At 47.4% G+C, this 27146-nt stretch overlaps 3 protein-coding genes across 7 annotated transcripts in view; 2 read left to right on the top strand and 1 right to left on the bottom strand.

Annotated features, from left to right (window-relative positions):
* LOC100976543 (CEA cell adhesion molecule 6) overlaps nt 1–27146 on the bottom strand; it is a 910921-nt gene that overhangs the window by 228176 nt on the left and 655599 nt on the right. The gene's annotated exons all lie outside the window — the stretch shown is intronic.
* On the top strand, nt 166–14269 carry CXCL17 (C-X-C motif chemokine ligand 17). Its single transcript, XM_003811758.6, has 4 exons — nt 166–365; nt 9279–9359; nt 10057–10158; nt 14172–14269. The coding sequence occupies exons 1-4, from the start codon at nt 287–289 to the stop codon at nt 14267–14269; spliced, it is 360 nt and encodes a 119-aa protein (XP_003811806.1). The 5' UTR covers nt 166–286.
* LIPE (lipase E, hormone sensitive type) overlaps nt 13331–27146 on the top strand; it is a 28277-nt gene continuing 14461 nt past the window's right edge. Inside the window, exons 1-2 of one of the 5 annotated variants that reach the window (XM_055103688.2) lie at nt 19533–19682; nt 24478–24733. Coding sequence is in view for 2 of the 5 variants with exons in the window: in XM_003811755.5 (XP_003811803.2) it covers nt 15962–16886 (925 nt within the window). In the remaining 3 variants the exon portion in view is untranslated. Of the gene's footprint in view, nt 16887–18844; nt 19683–24477; nt 24734–27146 lie in introns of those variants that run through there. The other 4 variants (XM_003811755.5, XM_055103685.2, XM_057300624.2 and 1 more) reach the window with 4 other exon arrangements.

Genomic DNA, 27146 nt, shown 5'->3' with positions numbered 1-27146 from the left:
AAGTTATCAGTCACCTTCTTATGTTCTTAAGAATGCTGAATTTCTTTTGTTTGACCAGTTTCACCTCCCAGATTCCCATAAAGCACATGGTCTAATCTGTTACGTAACAGCAAGACAGCATCACCTCACCTGTTCTCACCCTCAAATGGGAACGCTGGCCTGCGACTAAAGCATAGACCACCAGGCTGAGTACCCTGACCTGAGTCATCCCCAGGGATCAGGAGCCTCCAACAGGGAACCTTCCATTATACTCTTCAAGCAACTTACAGCTGCACCGACAGTTGCAATGAAAGTTCTGATCTCTTCCCTCCTCCTGTTGCTGCCACTAATGCTGATGTCCATGGTCTCTAGCAGCCTGAAGCCAGGTAAACAAGACTGTCTATGAAGGGGAAAACGGGGGGAGGAAATGTGGCAAAACAGGCCACAGACACATCAAAATGCAGCTTCTCTTAGCTATGGGGGATTGGGGCAAGTGAGCCTTTCTCAATGCCAGTTTCCTCCTTTACAAAAAAACAGCAAACTGTACTTACACCCAAACGATGTTGAGAGAGTTAAACGAGATATTGTATGTGAAAATATCTGCAACTGGCCGGGCGCGGTGGCTCATGCCTGTAATCCCAGCACTTTGGGAGGCCAAGGCAGGGCGGATTACAAGGTCAGGAGATCGAGACCATCCTGGCTAACATGGTGAAACCCCATCTCTACTAAAAATACAAAAAATTAGCCAGACCTGGTGGCACGCACCTGTAGTCCCAGCTACTCAGGAGGCTGAGGCCAGAGAATTGCTGGAACCCGGGAGGCGGAGGCTGCAGTGAGCCGAGACGGCACCACTGTACTCCAGCCTGGGTGACAGAGTGAGACTCCATCTCAAAAAAAAAAAAAAAAAAAAAAAAGGAAAGAAAGAAAAGAAAAGAAGATATCTGCAATTGTAGCTGATCCCCCTCACACACACATGTATGTATGTATGTATATACTAGCTCAACAAAGATTTGCTCCCATGCCTTCTCCCCCAACACTTTTCCAAAAGAGTAACATAATTCTCACGGCTAAACTTAATGATGATGGTGGGAGGGTGTTGAAGGCAATGGTACCTTTATAGAAGATCAGGAAGTCCTTGCTTCTATTCTTTACAGTGCACCGGAATGCCACCAACATGTCTTAATGATATTTACTGGTAACGTAATAAACTAGAAAAAGCCTGTCACCAGGTAGTGTCCATATTTGAAGCTTTATCCATAGCAAGCCCTGCTGTAACAGCTCACATTTTGGGAAGCCGACTTTAGCTTAGGGGTTCCAAATCTGCTCCAGCTTTCACTATAAAGTGGCCCAGCCCTGCACAGAGCGACCACACAGAAAAGACCTGATCCCCATGTATATTTCCGCTTGTGAGCACCATCTCCCCAAAGGCCACTTTGAGGTGAAATGGCTATGTTACTCAGCATCAACTTGGTCCTAAAATCAGGAGGCATTCTCCCTTCTCCACCCCAATTTCCAACATCCCCTCCTTTGTAGAGAGAGTGCTCTGGAAGCTGTTAAGCCCCATAGCCCTAGGGCCTAGACCACTATTCTGAAAGGGAAGACTTTTCCATCACTATGACAGACACCCAGGCTAGAGTCCTCTGCCTGGATTCAAAGCTGTAGCCCCAACCTGCCTTTCTAGTGTACCTCCCTCTACTCACTAAAAATACTATTTCTCCACCCAAACTAACCTGTTTGCCCTTCCCTGAACAGGTATTGTGTTTTTCCACCAGTTCAACTTTGCTCACACACCCAGCTCAAAACCACCTTCCCACAGCTTCCTTTAGTTCCTCCCACAGCCAGACATGTGGTCTCCCTCCTGACGCTGGCTTAGCCCTGCTGGACACTCTCTTCTTGCACTTACCATCTGCTGCCTTATATTGAGGGCCTTCATGTGCCTTTCCTGCCTCCACCCCCTGTCCTTCTAGGCTGCAAACTACTTGGTGACACAGACTGGTGCACTGTTTCCATATCCCTCACGCTATCCAGCTCAGTACTCAGCAAACATTAGCTAACTGCAAGAATGCATCCTCAGGTTGCTAAATCAAACCAGGGCTTCATAGCAGCTCTACTGACATTTGGGCTGAACAGTTCCTTGCGGTGGGGGCTGTTCTGTGTATTGTGAGATGTTCAGCAGCATCCGCGTGGCCTCTCTCCCCTACATGCCAATAGCAGCCTCCCCTCTCCCTCATCCAAACCCCTGTTATGGAAGCCAAAAATATCTCTAGACATCGCCAAATGTCCCCGGAGGGGGAACCACCCTTGGTCAACAACCACTGCTCTACACCAATAGTTCTCTGCATGGCCACACTTTTAGACTCACCTAGACATTTACACTCAGCTTGGAAGTCAGGGGGACCTAGATCCTGGCTCTGCCACACACTTTGCAACCCTAGACAAGTCGCCTCACTTTTTTGAGTTTCAGTTTTATCATCTTAAAATGAAGAAAATACCACTTGTCACACACACTTGTGAAGATTAAATGATCCGCAGCGTGACCTAGAAAGGGTTTAATAAATGAACTGAGTACAGTTTCTAAGTCGCTCCTAAAGCACGAGGGTGAGGAACTGGGGAAAGCTCCCTGCGCCACCAGGGGGCGCCATCACAAACCACGTCGGGTGGGTGGCGGCCGGGCTCAAATCTTGTTTCCCAGCCAAGCAAAGTTTTGCAGTGCAGGCCTGAGTCTGAGCTACTTAGTGGCTAAAGGAAATAATAGCTCCTCCATCCCCAAAATAAATCTAAGAATAAAGTCTAATCTTATTTTATCTCTTAATCACATACATGCTCAATATGCTTTTCACAGGGTTAAGGGAAATAGAAATAAGTGAGAATATATGAGGTCATTAGGAAATAAATTACTTAAAATAACAGATTATTCATTAATTGTAATATTATTTAATTATAAAATTACTTATATCAGACACATTAAGAACTCCTATATCACAAGCATTGTTCTAATCACTTCACACTTATTATCTCATTTGTCCTCACAAATCTAATGCATTTCTTACTTTTTCTTACTTTTCACTTTTCAGACTTTGAAAAATATTGTAAAAATATAGTTCCAGTACAGCCTTCATCCAATTGTTTTCAAACAATATCTTATGTAACCATAATACAATTATCAAAACCAGGAGATTAGCATTGATACCATAATATTAACTAATCTACAAATGTTCAAATCTTGCTAATCATCCCACTCATGTCCTTTTTCTGCTCCAGACTCCAATCTGGGATCCCACTGAATAAAATGTCAGATCTCCTAGGTCTCCTCCGACCTGGGATAGTTTCTCAGTCTTTCCCTCTCTTTCAGGACCTTGACACTTTTGAAGAGTTCTAGCCAGTTGTTTTGTAGAATGCCCCCTGAATATGGGTTTGTCTGATATTTCCGGCTACACATTTTGGGCAAGAATACTTCAGAAGTGATGTATCCTTCTCTGGACATCCCAGCAAGAGCCCCAGGATGTTGATATCTCTCATTACTGATGAGGTTCACTTTAAGCACTTGGTTCAGGTGGTGTCTGCCAGGTTTCTCTACTGTAAAGTTACTATTCATCTCATTGTAATTAATAAGTATCTTGTGGAGAGACACTTTGGAAATATGTAAATAGCCTGTTTCTTCTCATCATACTTTGTTTTTTTCTTGTTATTCACCAGTTACGGCATCATCATACTTTTAACATTAACTTTTAGAATCTATGGATGATTGTTTCCTATAAAGAATTATTACTGTGGTGTTGGCCAAATAGTGATTTTCTACTTCCATTGTTCCTTCTACATTTATTTAATCGGAATTCTGCCATAAGAAAGAGTTATTCCTTTTTCTTTTTCTTTCTTTCTTTTTTTTTTTTTTTTTTTGAGATAGAGTCTTGCTCTGTTGCCTAGGCTGGAGTGCAGTGGTGTGATCTTGGCTCACTGCCGCCTCCACCTTCTGGGCTCAAGCGATCCTCCCACCTCAGCCTCCTGAGTAGCTGGGACTACAGGCAGACACCACCACACCCAGCTAATTTTTGTATTTTTAGTAGAGATGGGGTTTTGTCATGTTAGCCAGGCTGGTCTCTAATTCCTGGCCTCAAGTGATCCCCCCACTTTGGCCTCCCAAAGTGCTGGGATTACAGGCGTGAGCCACCATGCCTAGCCTCTTCCTTATTTATTTATTTGTTCAGTTATTTATTTATATCAGCATGGACTCATGAGTATTTATGGGTTGGAATCCATTACTATCATTATTTATTATGTTGCTCATATTGTCCCAAAATTGGCCATTGGGAGCTCCTTCTAGTTGGCTTCTGTGACCTTTAGACACATCTCCATCATTTTTTGAGCAGTTCCTTACTTTCTGACACCACAAGAAGCTTTGGGCTCCTCTTGTGTTTTTCTGCCCCAGCCCTGGATCAGCTATTTTTCCTGGAAGCCCTAGTTCCTTTCATGGGAGAATGATATTTACAGACCATGGGCACTGACTGATAGGTCCATTGCTAGTAGCTGCTGGTGCTTCTAGGCCCTCTAGTGGTCAGAGCTGGGAAATAACACACACGCACACTCGTGTACAGTAGTCCCCACTTAATCGCAGTTTCAGTTACCCGCCAACAGTGGTCCAAAAATATTGTTATCTTGAGAAAGAGACAAAGAGAGAGAGAGACCACATTCACATCATTTTCATTACAGTATATATATATGTGTGTGTGTGTGTGTATGTGTGTGTGTGTGTATATATATATATATATATTTTTTTTTTTTTTTTTGAGACAGAGTCTCTTGTCGCCCAGGCTGGAGTGCAGTGGTGCAATCTCGGCTCACTGCAAGCTCTGCCTCCTGGGTTCACACCATTCTCCTGCCTCAGCCTCCCGAGTAGCTGGGACTAAAGGCATGCGCCACCACACCTGGCTAATTTTTTGTATTTTTAGTAGAGACAGGGTTTCACCGTGTTAGCCAGGATGGTCTCAATCTCCTGACCTCGTGATCCGCCTGCCTCGGCCTCCCAAAGTGCTGGGATTACAGGCGTGAGCCCCCACCCGGCCTATTACAGTATATTTTTTAAATTGTTCTATCTTATTAGTTATTGTTAATCTCTTACTGTGCCTAATTCATAAATTAGACTTTATCATAAGTGTATATGTGTAGAAAAAATATATATATAGGGTTTGGTACTATCTGAGACTTGGAAGTATTTTGGGGGTCTTGGAATGCATCCCCTGTGGATAAGGGAGGACTACTGTACTATTATTAACCACATCTTACAAATTAGGAAAATGAGGCACAGAAAAGTTACACAACTTTGTCCAAAATCACAAAGCAAATATGTAGCGGATCTGGGAAATGAAAATAATGACAGATGCACCACAAATCCTAACAAGTGGAAGTAACTTCTTTACACATCCACATCAGCAGAAAGCCACAAGCCCAATATTCCAGCATAGACACTCTCTTTGGAAAATAACCAGAATTCCACAGCAATAACCACAATGATAACCATCATGTACTCAACACCTGCCTGGGCACGGGGCTCCCACAGCAGCTCACTTATTCCCAACAACTCTGCAAGGAGGATTTTACCATCCTCCTTTCACAAATCAGGGAATCAAGGATCATAGAAGCCAAGTGACTTGTCCAAGTCGACAGTTAAGTGACAGAGCCAGTAGCTGACCCCAGGCCTATGTGGATATAAAGTGCATGCTTATGCCACTGTATCAGTGGTTCCCAAAACTGATTTTAGGTGGAAAGTAAATAAGCTTCTTTTTACTTTAATACTTATGTGTTTATTTCAATGCATGTTAGGAAAAAACTAAGCATACATCAAACCTGTAATTTCACAGATAATATTGCATAGGATGAGGATGTTTTGCAAAATAAATTTGTTTAGAGAAAAAGTATAAAGTGGCCAGGCATAGCGTCTCATGCCTGTAATCCCAACACTTTGGGAGGCCGAGGGGAGCGGATCACTTGAGGTTAAGAGTTCAAGACCAGCCTGACCAACATAGTAAAACCTGCCTCTACTAAAAATACAAAAATTAGCCAGGCATGGTGGTGGGTGCCTGTAATCCCAGCTACTTGGGAGGCTGAGGAAGGAGAATTGCTTGAACCCGGGAGGCAGAGGTTGCAGTGAGCCGAGATCACAACACTGCACTCCAGCCTGGGCGACAGAGCAAGACTCCGTCTCAAAAAAAATACATAAATAATTAAATGAAAAAAAATTTAAACATTAGTACAGCTCTTCTGAAAGCAATTCTTAACTTTTGACCCAGTAATTCCACTTTGGGAACTCTCTCTCAAGAAAATAATCTAAAATTTGGAAAACAGTTACAAGAACAAAGAAATTTACCAACATCTAAAAAATAAAACTTTCTAAATATTCAGCAATGGGAAAGCAGTTAAATAATTTGGAACACATAATTATTGAGAGTATTATGCATTCATTAAAAATGTGTTATGAAGATGACACAGCAACATGCCTATGAATGGAAAAAGAGAATGTGTTTACATGCTATGGTTATCACTATATTAATAAAAAGCATATGTAGGTAACAAATATGCCAAAATACCAACAGTTGGTAAGAATAATAATTTCTCTGTTTGTACTTTCAAAATTTTCTCCAACAGTTAAATTACATTTAGACTGAAAAAAAAAAACTTCAGAATTAAGGAATTCAATTAAATAATCTCTGGGATTTCCTTCAAGGTCTAATATTCTGTGGTTTTTCTCTGGAACTAGGAGTAGAGGTCAGGCAAGAGTAAAAATGTTAGAAAAGTTTAGATGGCAGGAGCTATGCCTGCTTAAATTACTTTGATAACACTCAAAACAGCACATGAGAACACTGGAAAAGCAGCCCTTGGGGAAATGACGCAACCCCCTCCATCTGTGTGGCAGAAGTCTGGGAAGTAGGAGGCCTGAATTGAACCATATGATCTCTAAGGGTCCTCTCCAAACAACTTATCCATCCACGTGTTGAACAAACATTTACCAAATGCCTACCATGTGTTAGGAACCACGTAGCTGAATGACTACTGAACCAATGGTTCAGAGTCTAGTGAAGGAGAAAGATTTTATTTTAGTTTGCTAGGACTGCCATAACACAATACCACAGACTGGGTGGCATAAACAAGAGAAATTTATTCCTCACAGTCCTGCAGGCTGGATATATGAAATCAGGGTGCCAGCACAGCTGGGTTCTGGCAAGGGTCCTCTTCCAGGCTGCAGACAGTGGACTTCTCCTCTTATCTTCAAGAGGTGGAAAGAGAATGAAAGAGCTCTCTAGGATCCCCCCTACTTTTTTTTTTTTTTTTTTAGACAAAGTCTTGCTTTGTTGCCCATGCTGGAGTGCAATGGTACGATCTCAGCTCACTGCAACCTTTGCCTCCCGGGTTCAAGCGATTCTCCTGCCTCAGCCTTCCAAGTAGCTGGGACTACAGGCGCGCGCCACCATACCCTGCTCATTTTTGTAATTTTAGTAATGACAGGGTTTCACTATGTTGACCAGGCTGGTCTCAAACTCCTGACCTGTGATTCACCCACCTCGGCCTCCCAAATTGCTGAGATTATAGGCATGAGCCACCGCGCCCAGCCCAAATCTCCTTTTCTTATAAGGACACCAGCCAGACTGGCGCAGGGCCCACCATAACAGCCTGATTTTAATCACCTCTTTAAAGGTCCTATCTCCATATACAGTCATTCTGAGGTACTGGGGGTTACGGATTCAACATGTGAATTTCGGGAGACACAATTCAGTCCATAAAAGATTTCAAACAACAACATTACAGTGCAATAACAGAACTGCATTCAACAACAATGGGAACCATATGAAGGTATAATTCATGTTGACAGGAAATATCAGAAACTACCATAAAGGAAGTGTCATCTGAGCCAAGTTCTTACTTGAGAATCTCAAGTCTATAAACCATCATCCTTGATTGTCTTAGGAATTTTTTTTTTTTTTTTTTGAGACCGTGTCTCGCTCTGTCGCCCAGGCTGGAGTACAGTGGTGCGATCTCAGCTCACTGCAACTTCCGCCTCCTGGGTTCAAGAGATTCTCCTGCCTCAGCCTCCCGAGTAGCTGGGACTACAGGCGCCCACCACCATGCCCGCCTAATTTTTTGTATTTTTAGTAGAGACGGGGTTTCACCATGTTAGCCAGGATGGTCTTGACCTCCTGACCTCATGATCCGCCTGCCTCAGCCTCCCAAAGTGCTGGGATTCCAGGCATGAGCCACCGTGCCCAGCCTGTCATAGGAATATTTTAAGTATCAAAAAATGGAGATAAGATAGAATCGGAAAATAAAACAGGCTCGGATAGAGGCCAAAAGAAGAATGTATTTGTTCCAGAGGAACAAAGGTAAATACCATCGTTTAATAGTTGAACTGGGACTCTGGATTCAAATACGGCTACTTGGGGTGGGTGTGGTGGCTCATGGCTATAATCACAGCACTTTGGGAGGCCAAGACGGGTGGATCGCTTACGCCCATGAGCTCCAGACCAACCTGGGCAACTTGGCAAAACCCTATCTTTACAAAAAATACAAAAAACTAGCCAGGAGTGGTGGTGCATGCCTGAAGCCTCAGCTACCCAGGAGGATGAGATGGGAGGATCAACCAAACCCAGGAGGTCAAGGCTGCAGTGAGCCGTGATTGCACCACTACACTCCAGCCTGGATGACAGAGTGAGACTCTGTCTCAAAAAACAAACAAACAGACAAAAAACCCAGCAACTTGGAGGTCAAGAGAAAATCTTGATTTAAGGAATAATCTCCTCCTTGCTCTCACTCTTTTAAGTCATGAGGATTTTAATGTGAGGTATGAGGAGAGGGCAGGAGGTTTCGACAAACCCCTGCCTTTTATCCTCTCTTCCATCTAGAAGCCATTCTTTCTCCACCTACCTTCAGCTAAGCTTTTCTCTAGGCCAGATTTTTTTAATCATTAAATTTTTGAATATGCTTATGTATAGGCCAGATTTTAAACCTCAATCCCTTATCGATTAAAATACCCCTCAGCTGGGCACAGTGGCTCACGCCTATAATCTTAGCACTTTGGGAGGCCAAGGCAGGAGGACCACTGGAGCCCAAGAGTTCAAGACCAGCCTAGGCAACATAGCAAGACCCCATCTCAAAAATATAAATAAAAATAAAATATTCGTCTCTTGAAGTAACCTAGATTCTTGAAGTAAAAATGGAAAAATGGAACTGTGCTGACCTAGGTAGACCAATGCTGGGAGGATCATTTCTGTTCCCTTTCCAGTGTCTGGATGTGACCTGTTTCCTTCCGACAGGGGTCGCCAGAGGCCACAGGGACCGAGGCCAGGCTTCTAGGAGATGGCTCCAGGAAGGCGGTCAAGAATGTGAGTGCAAAGGTCAGTAATTCAGCAACAACAACAGCGATGGCTTCACCATGACCCCAGCTCTCTCCCTTGGGCCCCTCTGAGACCAATGCAGATGTTATCTCAGCTGACCTCACCCATTCCCCTCTCCACAGCCTGCCACATGCAGCACCTGTGCCCACTTTCTTCCTGACTCTCAGGCAAGAACTGGACTTCTCCAAGGTCTAGGGGAAAGCCAGCCAAATGTCAGGCTGCCCCCTGCCCCTTATCCTTTTCCTGAAGAACCCAGAGCTACCGTCCAAAAGGCTTTTTATTTTTTCCTGGCCTTCCAAAAGCTTCCTGAATCCTATTCTCAGCCTTATTTTACTCATAGGCAAGACTGAAAGCAGAGAGGCAAAATGGCTTCCCCAAGGGAAAGCAGCCACTGGAAAGCAGACACCCAAGCCTTACTCCTCATTCTTTGGAGTAATGATATTCTGATGCACCCTCCAAACCTGCCACCAAACCTTGCCCAAACCCTTGCCCAAACCTTGCCCAAAGTTGTCAGGAAAAACAACTCAGAAATACTGGCATTCAAATAGCTGGATGGACACTGTTCTCTGTTGACCCCTTTTCCCACCTCATTGCAGTGGAAATGCAAGGCACAGAAGACGGCGATTAAAGCTCTGTCCTACTCCCTCTTATCAAATGTATTAACTCTCCCATCTAAGCAGCAATGCTGTTGTTCCAGATTGGTTCCTGAGAGCCCCGAGAAGAAAACTCATGACAGTGTCTGGGCTGCCAAAGAAGCAGTGCCCCTGTGATCATTTCAAGGGCAATGTGAAGAAAACAAGTAAGTTTCCAAAGGATGATTTTCCTTATACCAGAGTCACTCCGTGAAATCACTAGTGAAGAAGCACGTTGAGAATAGAAAAAAGAGGTGAAATTAAGACCAGCATAAGCACACAACTCAGCCCTTTCTACTCAATGTCAACTTGTCGGGAAATAGGAAGAGAGGAAAAGCAGGATACAATTTTCCTGATACTGGAAAGGTTTAACCAAATTCTTAGATTTTAAAACCTCACTGTTTACCAAAGTGGGGGTAGATGGAGCTGTTGGAGACCTGGTCATTAATCTCTGAAGATTACACCAGTGTCAGCATCAAACAGAATTTGACTCCTCCCTAGTCTAGCAGTTTTGTGTTTGTTATTTTGTTCTGTTTTTTGAGTAGGGGGTCTTGCCATGTTGCCCAGGTTGGTCTCAAACTCCTGGGCTCAAGTGATCCTCCCACCGCAGCCTCCCAAGGATCTGGGGTTAGAGGTACACACCACCAAACCCAGTTTAGTCTACCAGTCTTTAAGTGTCATATAAAAAGTAAATTGGCAGCCGGGCACAGTGGCTCATGCCTGTAATCCCAGTACTTTGGGAGGCCGAGGCAGGCGGATTGCTTGAGGCCAGGAGTTCAAGACCAGCCTGGCCAACATGGTGAAACCCCGTCTCTACTAAAAATACAAAAATTAGCAGGGCATAGTGGTGCATGCCTGTAATCCCAGCTACTCGGGAGGCTGAGGCACGAGAATTGCTTTAATCCGGGAGGTGGAGGTTGCAGAGAGTTGAGATCATGCCACTGTACTCCAGCCTGGGCAACAGAGTGAGACTCTGTCTCAAAAAAAAAAAAAAAAAAAAAAAAAAACTAAATTGGCAAATGTTAAACTGATTGATATTATGATATTATCAAGAATGGGATATATCAGGATGCTTATACACTATTGACAGAAGTAAAATAAATTTGGCTGTATCAAAATTGTAAATGAGTATAATAACTTTAATCTAGTAATCTCACTTTCGGAAATCTCAACAATAGAATACTAGCATGGATGCTCAAAGATATAGGTACAAGAATATTAATTATAGCAGTATTTGTATTGACAAATAAATGGGGGAAATTTTCTTTAAAGGCAAATTGGGAAAAACTAATTACTGTCAAAAATAATTAGGTAAACCAGGGGCAGTGGCTCAGGCCTATAATCCTAGCTACTCAGGAGGCTGAGGCAGGAAGATCCAGTAAGCCAAGGAGCTCATGACCAGCCTGGGAAACATAGCAAGATCCTGTCTCTAAAATAAATATAATAATAATAATAATAATAATAATGAGATAAATCATTATGTGTTGGCTGGAGAGATATCCACAATATATTAATGAAAAAAAAACAATGTAGAGACCCCCTATTTCACATCCTTCATTAACGTAAGTTTCAGGTGGATTACAGATCTAAATTTGAAAGACAAATTTACAAGGAAATACAGGAGAATATATTCACAACCTTGAGGTATGAAAGCCTTTCTTAAACAAAATACAAAATGCACAAACCATAAAGTAAAAGAGTAAATAAATCTGACTTCACTGAGATTATGAAATTTTGATCATCAAAAGAATAAAATGACAAGCTGCCAAATAGGAGACGATATCTGTAACATACACAACCTTCAAAGGATTAGTATTCAGAATACATATATAAGGAATTGCTACAGACCAGTGAGAGGAGGGCAGGAAATACAACAGACAAACGGGCAAAAATACTTGAATAGCCACTTCACAGATGATGAAACCCAAACAGCTAATAAACAGATGCAATGGCACTCAACCTTATTATTACAAGGAAAATGTGAATTAAAACTAAAGTGAGGCCAGGTGCAGTGGTTCATGCCTGTAATCCCAGCACTTTGGGAGGCCAAGGCAGGGGGATCACGTGAGGTCAGGAGTTCGAGACCAGCCTGGCCAACATGGTGAAACCCCGTCTCTACTTAAAATACAAAAAAATTAGCCGGGCGTGATGGTGCACATCTGTAATCCCAGCTACATAGGAGGCTGAGACATGAGAATTATTTGAACCTGGGAGGCAGAGGTTGCAGTGAGCCAAGATCACGCCACTGCACTCCAGCCTGGACAACAGAGTGAGACTCCATCTCAAAAACAAAAACAAAAAAAAAGGGGAGAGACATAAACATTCAGACCATAATATATACATAAAGTTTAAAAATGAGAAAAACTAAATTATTTAGGAATCTATACATAGGTGGTAAATAATAAAGAAAAGAAACTAAATAATTACTATAAAAGTCAGGATTATCACTGTGAGGGTGAGAGAAAGCAGTGATCAGAAAAGGAGGGGTGCTGTTGGCAATATTCTAGTTCGTTCTTTCTTTCTTTCTTTCTTTCTTTCTTTCTTTCTTTCTTTCTTTCTTTTTTTTGAGATGGAGTTCTGCTCTTGTTGCCCAGGCTGGAGTGCAATAGTGCAATCTCGGCTCACTGCAACCTCCGCCTCCCGGGTTGAAGCAATTCTCCTGCCTCAGCCTCCTGAGTAGCTGGGATTACAGGGATGCGCCACCACACCCAGCTAATTTTGTATTTTTAGTAGAGATGGATTTCTCCATGTTGGTCAGGCTGGTCTCGAACCCCTGACCTCAGGTGATCTGCCTGCCTCGGCCTCCCCAAGTGCTGGGATTACAGGCGTGAGCCACCGTGCCCGGACACAATATTCTATTTCTAAGCCTAGGTAGTAGTTTCATGAATATCTGCTTTATAACTATTTATTGAATTGCATGTATAGGTTTCTATGAACTTCTATAGATATATAATACTTTGCAATAATAGATTCAGTTGTTTTTTTTGCAGAGGGAGGGGCGTAGTTGAGACAAGGTCTTGCTCTGTCACCCAGGCTGGAGTGCAGTGGCATGATCACGGCTCACCTCCTGGGCTGAAACATTCCTCCTGCCTCAGTCTCCCCAGCAACTGGAACCACAGGTACACGCCACCATGCCTGGCTAATTTTTGTATTTTTGTAGAGATAGGATTTCGCCATGTTGCTCAGGCTGGTCTTTAACTCCTGGGCTCAAGCAATCTGCCCACCTCGGCCTCCCAAAGTGCTGAGATTACAGGCACAAGCCACTATGCCCGGCCAGATTTCTTAAAGGTGCAGACTAAGGCAATACGTATAGTATAATCTCATTTTTGTTTTTAAAATAAACCATTGTATTTATATACCAGAAGGTATGGAAAAATACGTAGCAAACTATTAACAGTGGTTAGCCCTGGAAAATGTGTTGTAGAGGCTGGGGTGGGAGGAGTCCTTTTACTTTTTACTGGATTTTAAATTTTTTCCCACTGGATGAGTCTTATTTTTATAATTTTTAAAACTCTCATAAAAATTAAATGTTGGCTGGGCACAGTGGCTCACACCTGTAATCCTAGCATTTTGGGAGGCAAAAGCGGGTGGATCACCTGAGGTCAGGAGTTCAAGACCAGCCTGGCCAACATGGTGAAACCCCATCTCTACTAAAATACAAAAATTAGCCAGGCATGATGGTGGGTGCCTGTAATCCCAGCTACTCAAGAGGCTGAGACAGGAGAATCGCTTGAATCTGGGAGACAGTGGTTGCAGTGAGCCAAGATTGCACCACTGCGCTCCAGCCTGGGCAACTGAACGAGACTCCATCTCAAAAAAAAATTAAATGTGAAGGCCAGGCATGGTGGCTCATGCCTGTAATCCTAGCACTTTGGGAGGCCGAGGCGGGTGGATCACATGAGGTCAGGAGTTCCAGACCAGCCTGGCCAAAATGTTGAAACCCTGTCTCTACTAAAATACAAAAATTAGCCAGCCATGGTGGCAGGCACCTGTAATCCCAGCTACTCGGGAGGCTGAGGCAGGAGAATCACTTGAACCCGGGAGCAGAGGTTGCAGTGAGTTGAGATCCTGCCACTGCACTCCAGCCTGGGCAATAGAGCAAGACTCCATCTCCAAAAAAAAAAAAAGAAATGTTAAAAATGGTTTTAACACTAGCCTCTCCCCTTTATTTGCACCCTAGGACACCAAAGGCACCACAGAAAGCCGAACAAGCATTCCAGAGCTTGCCAGCAATTTCTCAAACAATGTCAGCTAAGAAGCTTTGCTCTGCCTTTGTAGGAGCTCTGAGCGCCCACTCTTCCAATTAAACATTCTCAGCCAAGAAGACAGTGAGCACACCTACCAGACACTCTTCTTCTCCCACCTCACTCTCCCACTGTACCCACCCCTAAATCATTCCAGTGCTCTCAAAAAGCATGTTTCTCAAGATCATTGTGTTTGTTGCTCTCTCTAGTGTCTTCTTCTCTCATCAGTCTTATCCTGTGCCCTCTCCCCTTACCCAGGCTTAGGCTTAATTACCTGAAAGATTCCAGGAAACTGTAGCTTCCTAGCTAGTGTCATTTAACCTTAAATGCAATCAGGAAAGTAGCAAACAGAAGTCAATAAATATTTTTAAATGTCACAGATCAAAATTGTTTCCTTCAAATGGGGTCTGCCATTTCACAACCAGATGACCCATTTTACCCTATTCACTGCAGACTGAATCCAGATTCTACACATACTTATCCCCACCAAGACCCTCACTCTGTCTCCATTGGCCTACTTGTTCATCTTTCACTCATTCGACAAATCTTTCTGAGGTAAGAGCTAGGTGGGACAAAAAAAAAAGCATACCAATGAACCAGACATGGTCTTATTAAAGATAATATAGGTTTAAAAAAAAAACTTGGCACAGTTTCTTAGCACTTAGGCAGCCTTTGGTATTTATGACTACTATCATCACCATTACCACCATCATTATCAGTCATTGTCATCAGTGGTCACTGTCTTCTGTGAGTTTCCAATCTAGTACAGGATCATAGTTCAGGGCTAGAGAGATGGCATGGAGTATCTCAAATGCCATTCAGAAGGGCCTCAAGCTATAAAAGTGGGAGGGCATGACATTAGTTTTTAACATGAGAGTTAAATGATCAGAGTGACAATATAAGGAAATTAAACTAGCAACCTGGCTGGGCGTGGTGGCTCACACCTGTAAACCCAGCACTTTGGGAGGCCCTGGGGCGGGGGGTGGGGGTGGATCACTTAAGGTCAGGAGTTTGAGACCAGCCTGGCCAACATGGCAAAACCCCATCTCTACTAAAAATATAAAAATTAGCCGGGCGTGGCAGTGCACGCCTGTAGTCCCAGCTACTTGGGAGGCTGAGGCAGGAGAGTCGCTTGAACCCAGGAGGTGGAGGCTTCAGTGAGCCAAAATGACACCACTGCACTCCAGCCTGGGCAACAGAGAAAGACTTGTCTCAATAAGTAAATAAATAAATAATCTGGCAACCATTTGTAGGAATGAACAAAGAGGGAAATAATTATTACAACAACTACAGAGACTGCCCCCTGAATGATGCTTTCCTCAGACATCAGAAGGAAAGAGAAAAAAGGAACACTCATCCAGCATCTGGCTTCTGTCATCCCAGATGACACGGAGGCCTAAATTGGGATGCTTGCCTTATGAGAAGAAACATTTTAATGGAGTGGTGGGTGGGGTGGGGCCCTATTTATGACACAAGAGAGTAAGCCCCTCCCTTCTTGTAAGAGAGTGCTAGGCACATAGCCTCCTCCTATTCCTAATCCTCCCACCAAAGAAAGAGGCACAGAGTTCATTACTTAGTGGGGGCCAGCTGTGATCGGCCAACTGCCAGCTGCCTTAAAAAGGAAGACCAGTGATGCTAGGATGGAGTGAAACCCAAGAGGAAGTGCCATCATGAGGAATCAATGAGAGATCTGTGAAGAGAGAGGGCTGGGTGGGAGCCCAGAAGGATGAAACCTGGAAGATCAATATCTCCCGTGAGGGAAATAACAATGGAGCCAGGTTCTAAGTCAGTGTCTAGGTCAGACTGGCAACCTGAACCACACCAGAGGCCTATAACCCCGCCAGAGCCTGGGCCAGAAAAGACACCCATAGCCCAGCCAGAATCGAAGACTCTGCAGGGATCCAATACCCAACAGAAGCCTGCTTCAAACCAAAGACCCCTCACCCAGCAGGAGACCCCTGCACAACATGATGCTGAATCCCAGAAGGAACCTAGAGCCCAACAAAAATCTGCTTCACAAGAGGAATTTCTTGCCCCACAGAAGCCCGCACCACAGCAATCACCTCACATCCAAAGGGTGCCACTCACTCAACAGGAAGCTGCCTCCCAGCAGGGACCTGGGCTAGGAAAAGAATCTACAACTCAACAGGAGCCAGCATTGAGACAAAGACATGTAGGCCAGCCAGGGCCTGGGCCAGGAGAGCCACCTCCAGCTCAACAAGAAGCTGAATCAACACCTGCGGCCCAGGCTAAACCTGGAGCCAAAAGGGAGCCATCTGCCCCGACTGAATCTACGTCCCAAGAGACACCTGAACAATCAGACAAGCAAACAACGCCAGTCCAGGGAGCCAAATCCAACCAGGGATCTTTGACAGAGCTGGGATTTCTAACAAAACTTCAGGAACTATCCATACAGCGATCAGCCCTAGAGTGGAAGGCACTTTCTGAGTGGGTCACAGATTCTGAGTCAGAATCAGATGTGGGATCATCTTCAGACACAGATTCTCCAGCCACGATGGGTGGAATGGTGGCCCAGGGAGTGAAGCTAGGCTTCAAAAGAAAATCTGGTTATAAAGTGATGTCAGGATACGGTGGGACGTCGCCACATGAGAAAACCAGTGCTCGGAATCACAGACACTACCAGGATACAGGTGAGTTTGAATGTGGAGGAATTGAAGCCTCTCAGGGACAGTCATTCATTTACTTAAGAAATACTAAAAACTTACAGTGTATCAGGTTAGCTCTGGTCATCCTTCAACAATCCTGAGATAAAGATCAACATCCCCATTATTAAAAAAAAAGGCTGGGCACAGTGGCTCACGCCTGTAATCCCAGCACTTTGGGAGGCCGAGGCAGATGGATTGCTTGAGGCCAGGAGTTCAAGACCAGCCTAGCCAAGATGGTAAAACACCGTCTCTACTAAAAATACAAAAATTAGCCAGGCGTGGTGGCAGGTGCCTGTAATCCCAGCTACTCAGGAGGCTGAGGCAGAGAAACACTTGAACCCAGGAGGCAAAGGTTGCAATGAGCTGAGATCGTGCCACTGCACTCCAGCCTGGGCGACAGAGTAAGACTCCATCTCAAAAAAAGAAAAAAACGAAGTCTCACTCTGTCGCCCAGGCTGGGGTGCACTGGTATGATCATGGCTCACTGCAGCCTCAAACTCCTGGGCTCAAGCGATCCTCCTACCTCAGCCTCCCGAGTAGGTGGGACTACAAGTGCACCGCCATGCCCCACTAATTTTTACATTTTCCGTAGAGACGTGGCCTCGCTATGTTGCCCAGGCTGGTCTCGAACTCCTGGCCCCAAGCAAGCCTCCCACCTCAGCTTCCCAAAGTGCTGAGATTACACGCATGAGCCACCGAGCACCTGGCCAACATCCTCATTTTAGAAATGAGGACATCAGGTAGAAAAATAAAGAAGTAAGGGTTCTTGCACAGGGCCATGCAGTTAGGAAGTGGCAAAGTCAGGATTTGAAGCCGGGGTCTTTATCCCCTGGACCAGGCTGCCTCCCTACAGAGGATTTGGGGAAAATCAAATCCCAGAGTGGGAAGGCACTCTGAGCTAGGGACCAGGAGACCAGGAAAGCGGCCCTCTTGCCAGTGTTCATTCATCCATCCACAGAAACTGACTGAGCACCAGCTCTGGGGTAGACACGGGCGTAAGTCCCAGCAATACAATACAAAGACGGTACCTTACCCTTCTGGAGTTTCCAGGCAGGCTAGGCAGAACATCGGGGCATCAACAGTCTCTCAGTTTACCAGGTCTGTCCTCTTCTGCCAGGAAGACACCTGCTCCCTGCCAGGCTGCCTCCATAGGGGACTCAGTCCAGCCAGACGGAAGGGCCTTGCGGGTTGTGTTCTCAGCAAGGAGGAGCCGGGAGAGAGGTGCGGGAGCCGCCAAGGTCTCAGGCAAGGTCAGGGACTGACGGCAGGAAAGTTGGGGGAGCAGCATCAGAGGATAACGGGCCTAAGGCTCTGGGCTCACCGCAGGCACTCCCTCGCCTTCTCCGCCTCTTCCCGGGGCCCAGTGCTGCCCCCTGCCTGCTTCACAGGAGCCCCAGGAAGCTCCGATCTTCCTTCTCTAGGCTCAAAACCCCTGCCATGGAGAAGGGGGGAATGCAAATTTTATCTATGGAACTGGAGGTTACTTGTTGAAGTCCCCTGATGTGGGGGGAAAAAGCAACGCAGCCCTAATCCTGAAGCTGAGGGTATCTGTGAGGCCCTGGTCCAGAGGGCAGGCAATGGCGGCCCCTCCGCCCAGAGGCCAGTCTGTCTTGTCTCTCCCACAGCTGATAAGAGAGTAACGCGTTTCTCAGCGCCGGGTCTGCTGGGTATGCTTTGAGAGGGAAGGAGGAGGGGCGGCAGGCAAAGACAGGGATTGAGGCCTGCTCTCCCCAGTGCTGAGGATAGAAAGCTGTTTCTCCAGGCCTCCAGAGCACAGTCTCAAGGGATGCCCGCCCCACACCACCGCGGCGGGCGAGGTTGCCTTTCAGGCGGTCCAGAAGCAGTTGGCTGTGGGCGTGTGCGCAAGCCTCGAGCCTCTTCTGTTTCCCGCCATTTCTCAAGCATGCCTCGTTCCCTCTACCTCCGCTCTTGGGCCAGCCCGCGGCCTGAAGCTAGTGCGCAGGCGCCGAGCGTTCTCCTACCACCATCCCCCACCCTCATTATCGGGAGCATGGATTAGGGGGCGGAGACAGAGGGAGAAAGATCCCCCAGGAAAAGCGCAATAGGAGAACTAGGAGACAGGAGAGGGAAGGCGGGGCTCCCTCCTTCAACGGCTCTCAGGCACAGCCACGCCTCCAGCGCTGGCGCCCTGCCTCGTCTTTGAGTTGGCAGAGGACCTGGCCCGCCCCCACCCCAGGCAGAGGCTCAGAGGCGCCCCACTTTCCCCCTTCAAAAGGCGGGCCGGGCCGCGTTCTAGGGCATCCCTCCCTGGGAAGGTGAGTGGGATGGCGAGACAGAGCCAGCACATGGGAGGCTTCCCAGCACGTGGGAAGATCGGGACTTCCCTGCTGGGGTGCTCCCCGCGGGGCTCCGCACTAGTCCTGCCCGAAGGACGCTTTTCGCCACCCCCGGGGTTGCCTTTTTGTTGGCCGCGAGCCCTTTAATGCGCGGTAGGGGGCGGAGCCAGATCTTAAATTCTGGCGGTTGGGGGCGGAGCACGGCAGCGGAGGGAGACCAGAATTGGTTAGGGAGCTGGACCCAGAGAAGAGCAAGCTCGGGATTGGGTAATAGGGGGGCCCGACGGTAGTGTGTAGCGAGGATTGGCCCTCCGGGCAGGGCCTCGCGGCTGGAATTGGCCCCCGCGGGAGGACCGCGGGGAATTGATGGAGTTGGCCGGGGGAACGGAGCCCGCCGAGGCCGCTATGGCCCCGGCCTCGAAGAATGCCAAAGAGGGCTCAAGAAGCCACGGTCACCGGCGGTGGCGAAAAGGCAAGGCCAAAGGTGAGCGCGCGGAGACCGGCAGCAGCCCGGAAGGAACCTCGTACATCCTGCGGGGCAGTGGGGACAGCGTGGACTGGCCCACTGCCACAGGGAGTTGGGGAGGTCCGCGGACTGGCCCATTGCCGCTTGCGGGGACAACGGGATGATCCATTGTGAGAAGGGGGTGATGTGACAGCCGAGAGGCCCACCCTGGCACAGGGACTAGCTGACGCCCGGATCGGCTTGGGAGCAGAGTCCGGAATGCGAGCTTCGTGGACCAGGGTTCCCGCTCGGATTCCGTATTCGCTGTGTGACCAAGGGCAACGGATGCCCTCAGTGTTTCCCACCTGGGGAATGGTTCAAGCGCCGATGTTCAGGGCTCCAGCGCTCTTGAGAGGATAAGGGGGAAGGAGGTTAGCAGGTGTTACTCAAAGAGGAAGTCTAGGGGTGAGTCAAGGAGAGGTAGGAGGAAGGGGTGCCCATAGTGGAGAGTGCAGCGGGGCCAGTAAAGTTCATCGCAGTCCCGGCCTCCCACCCGGCAAGTCAGTCCATCCATCCATCCATTCATTGTCAGTCAACCCGCTTCAGCCGGCTCCACTGGGGCCTAGCCCTGACCCCTACCCTTTCCAGGACAACGGGCCCTGGCTTGGCTTCAGACCTCCACACCTGCCTCAGCAAAAGGGAAGGCCTGATTTCTCTAGGGTGTCACATTATTTTCAGGTCTCAAAAGGCGGAACAAAGGCTGACAGACCAACAGAAAAGCTGCAAGCCTCAGGCAGGGGCAGGTCCTCAGTTACAAGCATTTATCAATCAGCATGGGGACCCGTGGGAAGTTCCCATGCAGGAAGGAAACTACCACCACCCCTCAGCCCCAGGGACCCCAAACTCATTGCTTCCCCTGCCGTAGAACACATCATTAGCCCAGAATAGACCTGGAGTTGGCTCCAGACACATGCAGGCTCAGACAGGCTCAGAGGGCAGAAGGACTGGAGCCCAAGGGCACTCGCTGTCACAGCAAGACACTGAGCCTCACACCAGTATAGCATACCCAGAGGCAGTACAGACTGTAGTTAAGAAACGTGGGCGTCGGAGATCTGGTTCCTCAGGCTGGGAGCTGTGATGTTCTGGGCAGGAGACTCCCTCTTTCCCTGCCTCAGCTTTCTGAGCTCTAAAATGGGTATGATGATAGGAGTACCTCCTTTTGTGAGGTTAGAATGAATGTAGAGCGTTTGGCACAGGCACACAGCAAACCTTCAGGAGAAGTGAAGGTTATTGTTACTGTTAGTCCCCACCGGACAGTGAACATCCTAAAAGCAGGGCTGTATCTGCCTTGTTTACCCTGTATTTCCAGAGCCTGGTATGCCAGGCAAATAGGCACTCAAATATTTATTGGATTAATAAGTGAAGGAATGTGTGAACTGTAACAGAGATCATAATAATCACGCTTCCCTTAGGGTTGTCATGAGGAGTCAGAATCCAGTTGGGCAGGGCTCCCTGCAAAACGAGCCATTCACAAAGGCTCATTCCTGCAAACTCCAAGATTTGCCTGTCATTTCCTGAAGCCCCGCCCTCGTGCCAGGCTTTAGATAAATTAATCAGACCTCACTCCTGCCTCAAGGGCATCTGGGCTGGCTGGAGCAATCCTCGTCATCAGGTTCATCTTGCCAGTAACTGGATGAGGCTAGTGTCCTTATGATCACCCCATTTCCCAGATGACGACACTGGGGCTCTGAGGGACCAAGGCCGCCTGGGCTTCCTTACTTGGCCAGTGAGGGCAAAGGGATGGCTGCCTCAGCCTCCTCGGGGCAGGGAGTTTGTGGACGCACAACTGCTGTGGGCCCAAACTTGATTCTGGGCCCAAGAGGTTCCAGTCACACAGATTCATTCAGCAGACATTCACTGAACACTGAGCTGTGCCAGGCCTGGGCTCTCAGTAGCAAAAAGGACAGATTCACAGTTGAGCTGGGGACACAGATATTACTCAGATAAGACTATGATTGTAAACTGTGATAAATACAACAGAGAAAAATACCCTGGGAAGATAGAATTGAGAGGCTTCCCAAGGAGGCGATATTGGACCCAAGATGGACAGGCGTTAAGTGCTGTGCAGGGGGCAGGCAGGGGAACAGAGAGGACAGTATGGAGAAAGACCCGAGGCTTGAGGAAACACTGAGTTACAGTGCAGAGGGAGCTCAGCCAGGGCCAGGAGGAAGAGGAAGAGGAAACAGGGCAGGCAGTTTAAGAGAGGAGGATGGTAGCTGGGTACAGTGGCTCACACCTGTAATCCTGGCACTTTGGGAGGCCAAGGTGGGAGGACCCCTTGAGTCCCGGAGTTTGAGGCCAGCGTGGGCAACATAGCGAGACCCCGTCTCTACCAAAAACACAAACATTAGCCGGGCATGGTGGGGTGTACCTGTAGTCCCAGCTACTTGGGAGGCTGAGGTGGAAGGATCAGTTGAGCCCAGGAGGTTGAGGCTGCAGTGAGCTGTGATCGCACCACTCTACTCCAGCCTGGGCAACAATGAGACTTTGTCTCGAAAAGAGAGAGAGAGAGGAGGATGGTACCTGGCTTGGGAGGCCATATGCAGGATTGGGGGCTTTATCCTGAAAGCAAGGGAGGGGGTGTTGAAGGGTTGGAAGTGTGTGAACAGATTTGTGTGCTAAAAAGATCCTGTGGCTGCTATGTGGACAACAAATCAAAGAGAACAAAATCAGAAATATATAAAGATCTGTCACAGTCACCCAGATAATGATGCTACCGCCTGGACCAGGGAGGAGGCAGTGGAGGTGGGGAGAAGGGCCAGGTTCCAGAGGCCTTTAGTAGGCATAGTGGGCAGGACTAGGGGATGGATTGCATGGGAGTTGGGGGGTGGGGAGGTGGCCAGGATGACATCCTGGGTTCCAGCTTGAGCAAATGGGGAGAGGTTTGTTCTCAACACACACACAGAGACCAAGACACGCACAAGCATGTATATCCATTCATACATAAACAAACATGCCCACACAAGCTCACAGGCCAAGAGAAACAGAGACACAGATACATTCACAGGCATACAAACATTCATACCTTCAAATGTACCAGTGCCGACGGACACAGGCCAGGACACACGCCAGCCATGACACATACCTGCAGAGGTACATATGTACACATGAACCCCAGACACACTCACACCCGACCAGAAAGCATATACTTTGAAGCACAGACAGAGGGAGCAGCACACAGAAACACAGCAGAGATCAGCAGCTCTGCCCTGGAGCTGCCCCCTGCTGGCTGTGTGACCCCGGGGGTTATGTCACCTTTCTGTGCCTCAATTTTGTCATCTGCCAAAAGGGATGATAATGGTCTCTCCCTCATGGGTTGTGGGGCAGGCGACATGAGTCACTTCACATAAAACACATAAAGAAATCTCATCACCTCCTTTGAGAATGAAAAAAAAAAAGAAAAGAAAAGAAATCCCAGCACTTTAGGAGACCAAGGTAGGAGGATTGCTTGAGCACAGGAGTTCGAGACCAGTCTAGGCAACACAGCTAGACTCGATCCCTATTTTTAAATTAAACACACACACACACACAGAGAAAGAGACCAGGCACGCAGAGGCTGTTGGTGCAATGTTTGCTCTTTTATGCAGACACTCTCGGGGATCCAGCCACTCATTGTCCCCACCTGCATCTGATTCCAGGCTTCCTGGCTTCAGAAGCCTTTGCTTCCTCCCAGGCCCCACACCTGGCCCTTCCTCCATCCCCCATCCACCCCCACCCCACTTCCTTCCCCACCGCCCTCCTTACCCCTGCTCAGTCCCCAGGAGTCGGATTCAGCTGTCCAGAAACTCTTTAGGGCAAAGAAAGGTCCAGTGCCCAGTCAGTGGGACACCACCCAAAGCCAAATCCCCTCTGCCCTACCTCTCCCCTAGTCCTTACCCACGGCCCCAGTGGGCCTGCCCCTGCCCCAGTGCCCTCTGCCAGGGATTCCTGGGGAGTTGCTGGCAACCTCAGCATCCCTTCCTGCCAGCTCCACCCAGCCCAGTCCTCAGGGAGCCGCCTGGAACAGGACAAAGGGCAGAGCTCTGGAGTCCCTAGGGCCTGGGTCCAGCCCCTTCCCCACTCCTTTGTGCAGTCACTTGTTTTGTCGGAAATGTCCCCTCTCCTCATCTTTTTATTTATTTTATTTTATTTTTATTTTTTTGAGACAGAGTTTCTGTCTTGTTGCCGAGGCTGGAGTGCAATGGCGTGATCTTGGCTCACCGCAACCTCTGCCTCCCAGGTTCAAGCGATTCTCCTGCCTCAGCCTCCCGAGTAGCTGGGACTACAGGCATGCGCCACCATGCCCGGCTAATTTTGTATTTTTAGTAGAGACAGGGTTTCTCCATGTTGGCCAGGCTGGTCTCGAACTCCCGACCTCAGGTGATCCACCCGCCTCAGCCTCCCAAAGTGGTGGGATTACAGGTGTGAGCCACGGCGCCCGGCCCCCACTCCTCATCTTAAAAGATCCCTACCGGCATGGATGCTACCACTTTACCAAGGGGCGGCAGTGCACCAGGCACTGTCCAAAGGCTGAATAAAAAAGGCAAAAGTCCCTGCCCTCAGGGAGTTTACAATCTAGTGGGGGAATCAGAGAGCAAACAATATAAATTCAGGCATGTCTCAGAGATATTTGGGGTTCAGTTCCAGACCACTTGATAAAGCGAGTCACACAAATTTGTTGGTTTCCCAGTGCATAGAAAAGTTATGTTTACACTATCGTATAGTCTATTAAAGTGTACAACAGCATATGTCTAAAAATACCATGTACATATTTTAATTTTTTTTTTTTCTGTAGAGACGGAATCTCACTATGTTGCCCAGGCTAGTCTTGAACTCCTAGCCTCAAGTGAGCCTCCTGCTTTGACCTCCCAAAGTGCCGGGATTACAAGCATGAGCTACCACGCCTGGCCCCATACTATGCTAATGATCATCTGAGCCTTCAGCAAATCCTCATCTTTTTGCTGGTGGAGGGTCTTGCCCCAGTGGTGGTGGCTGCTGACTCACGAGGGTGGTGGTTGTAGAAAGTGGCTGTGGCAGTTTCTTAAAATAAGGTAACAATGAACTTTTCTGCTTTGATTCACTCACAAAACTGTTCTCTGTAACATGTGATGCTGTTTGATAGCATTTGGTCCACAGTAGAACTTTCAAAATTGGGGTCAGGCCAGGCACGGTGGCTCACACCTATAATCCCAGCACTTTGGGAGGCCGAGGTGGGCAAATCACCCAAGGTCAGGAGTTTGAGGCCAGCCTGGCCAACATGGTAAAACCCCGTCTCTACTAAAAATACTAAAATTAGCCAGGCACGGTGGCAGGCACCTGTAGTCCCAGCTACTCAGGAGGCTGAGGTAGGAGAATCACTTGAACCTGGGAGGCGGAGGTTGCAGTGAGCTGAGATCGCACCATTGCACTCCAGCCTGGGCAACAAGAGAGAAACTTGTCTCAAAAAAAAAAAAAATGGGGGTCAGGCCTGTCAAAGCCTGCTGGTGCTCTATCAGCCAAGTCTATGTCATAGTCTAAATCCTTTGTTGCCATTGTTCCTGCTATCAAATGTATTTCTTTTTTTTTATTTTTTTCTTTATTTTTTGTAGAGGGGGAGGGTCTCACTATGTTACCCAGGTTGATCTCAAACTGGCCTCAAGCTATCTTCCTGCCTTGGCCTCCCAAAGTGCTGCGATTATAAGTATGAGCCACTGCACCCAGCCTACAAAATGTATTTCTAAATGTATTTCTATTTTTTATTATTTAATAAGACTTAGAGCTGGGCATGGTGGCACATGCCTGTAATCCCAGCTATTCAAGAGGCTGAGGCAGGATGATCACTTGAGGTCCAGTGTTCAAGACCAGGCTAGGCAACACAGCCCTGTCTCTTAAAAAACACAAAAAATTAGCCAGATGCAGTGACTCTCACCTGTAATCCCAGCTACTCAAGAGGCCAAGGCAGGAAGATCTCTTGAGGCCTGGAATTCAAAACCAGCCTAGGCAATATAGCAAGACTCTGTCTCTAAAAACCTGGAAAAAAAAAATGAACCAGGCATAGTGGTGCCCATCTGTAGTCCCCACTACTCAGGAGGCTGAAGTAGGAGGATCACTTGAGCCCAGAAGTTCAAGGCTGCAGTGAGGTATGATCGTGCCACTGCACTCCAGCCCAGGTGACACAGCAAGAATCCATCTCTAAAACTAAAAATTTTTAAAATAATAACAAATAATAAGACTTAAAAGTTGATATTGGCCGGGCGCAGTGGCTCACGCCTGTAATCACAGCACTTTGGGAGGCCGAGGCAGGCGAATCACGAGGTCAGGAGATCGAGACCATCCTAGCTAACATGGTGAAACCCCGTCTCTACTAAAAATACAAAAAATTAGCCAGGTGTGGTGGCGGGCGCCTGTCGTCCCAGCTACTCAGGAGGCTGAGGCAGGAGAATGGCGTGAACCCGGGAGGCGGAGCTTGCAGTAAGCTGAGATTGCGCCACTGCACTCCAACCTGGGCGACAGAGCGAGACTCCGTCTTAAAAAAATATAATAATAATAACAAATAACAAGACTTAAAAGTCGAAATTACTCCTTGGCTGGTGGGCTGCAGAACAGATCATGTGTTAGCGGGCATGAAAACACATTAATCTACTCCACCAGGGCCCTTTGGTAACCACATGCATTGTCATTGAGAAATATTTTGTTGTTTTCTGTGCAGTCCGTCTCAACAGTGGGCTTGAAATATTCAGTAAACCATGCTGTAAACAGACGTGCTGTCATCCAGGATTTGTTCCATTTAAGAGCATAGGCAGAGTACATTTGGCGTAATCCTGAGGGCCCTAGAATTTCTGGAATGATAAATGAACACCGGCTTCAACTGAGTCACCAGCTGCATTAGCCCCTAACAAGGGGGTCAGCCTGGCCTTGAAGCTTTGGCGCCCAGGCACTGACCTCCCCTCCAGCTAGGAAAGTCCTGGATGGCATCTTCTTCCAATACCTGGTGGTTTTATCTACACTGAAAATATGTTGCTTAATGTAGCCGTCTTCATCAATGATCTTAGCTAGATCTTCTGCATAACTTGCTGCGGCTCCTCCAGCAGCACTTGCTACGTCACCTTGCACTTTTTTTTTTTTTTTTTTTTTTTTTGAGACAAAGTTTCACTCTTGTTGCTCAGGCTGGAGTGCAATGGCACGATCTCGGCTCAGTGCAACCACCGCCTCCCAGGTTCAAGTGATTCTCCTGCCTCAGCCTCCCAAGTAGCTGGGATTACAGGCATGCACCACCACGCCCGGCTTCTTTTTTGTATTTTAAGTTGAGATGGGGTTTCTCCATGTTGGTCAGGCTGGTCTCAAACTCCCGCCCTCAGGTGATCCACCTGCCTCAGCCTCCCAAAGTGCTGGGATTACAATCGTGAGCCACAATGCCCGGCCGTCACCCTGCACTTTTATGTTACAGAGATGCCTTCTTTCCTTAAATCTCATGAATCCACCTCT

The sequence above is a fragment of the Pan paniscus genome, chromosome 20, assembly GCF_029289425.2.
Source record: "Pan paniscus chromosome 20, NHGRI_mPanPan1-v2.0_pri, whole genome shotgun sequence".
In the NCBI taxonomy this organism is placed as follows: domain Eukaryota; kingdom Metazoa; phylum Chordata; class Mammalia; order Primates; family Hominidae; genus Pan; species Pan paniscus.
The sequence above is the reverse complement of the archived record's forward strand: the minus strand, read 5'-3'. Positions and strand labels throughout refer to the sequence as shown.

What these genes read in the sequence shown, in the direction of transcription:
- CXCL17 (XM_003811758.6), top strand. Translation starts at nt 287, where the DNA reads ATGAAAGTTCTGATCTCTTCCCTCCTCCTGTTGCTGCCACTAATGCTG. An exon ending in CTCTAGCAGCCTGAAGCCAG is followed by an intron (nt 366 to 9,278) that starts GTAAACAAGACT and finishes TCCTTCCGACAG; the next exon opens with GGGTCGCCAGAGGCCACAGG. An exon ending in TCAAGAATGTGAGTGCAAAG is followed by an intron (nt 9,360 to 10,056) that starts GTCAGTAATTCA and finishes CTGTTGTTCCAG; the next exon opens with ATTGGTTCCTGAGAGCCCCG.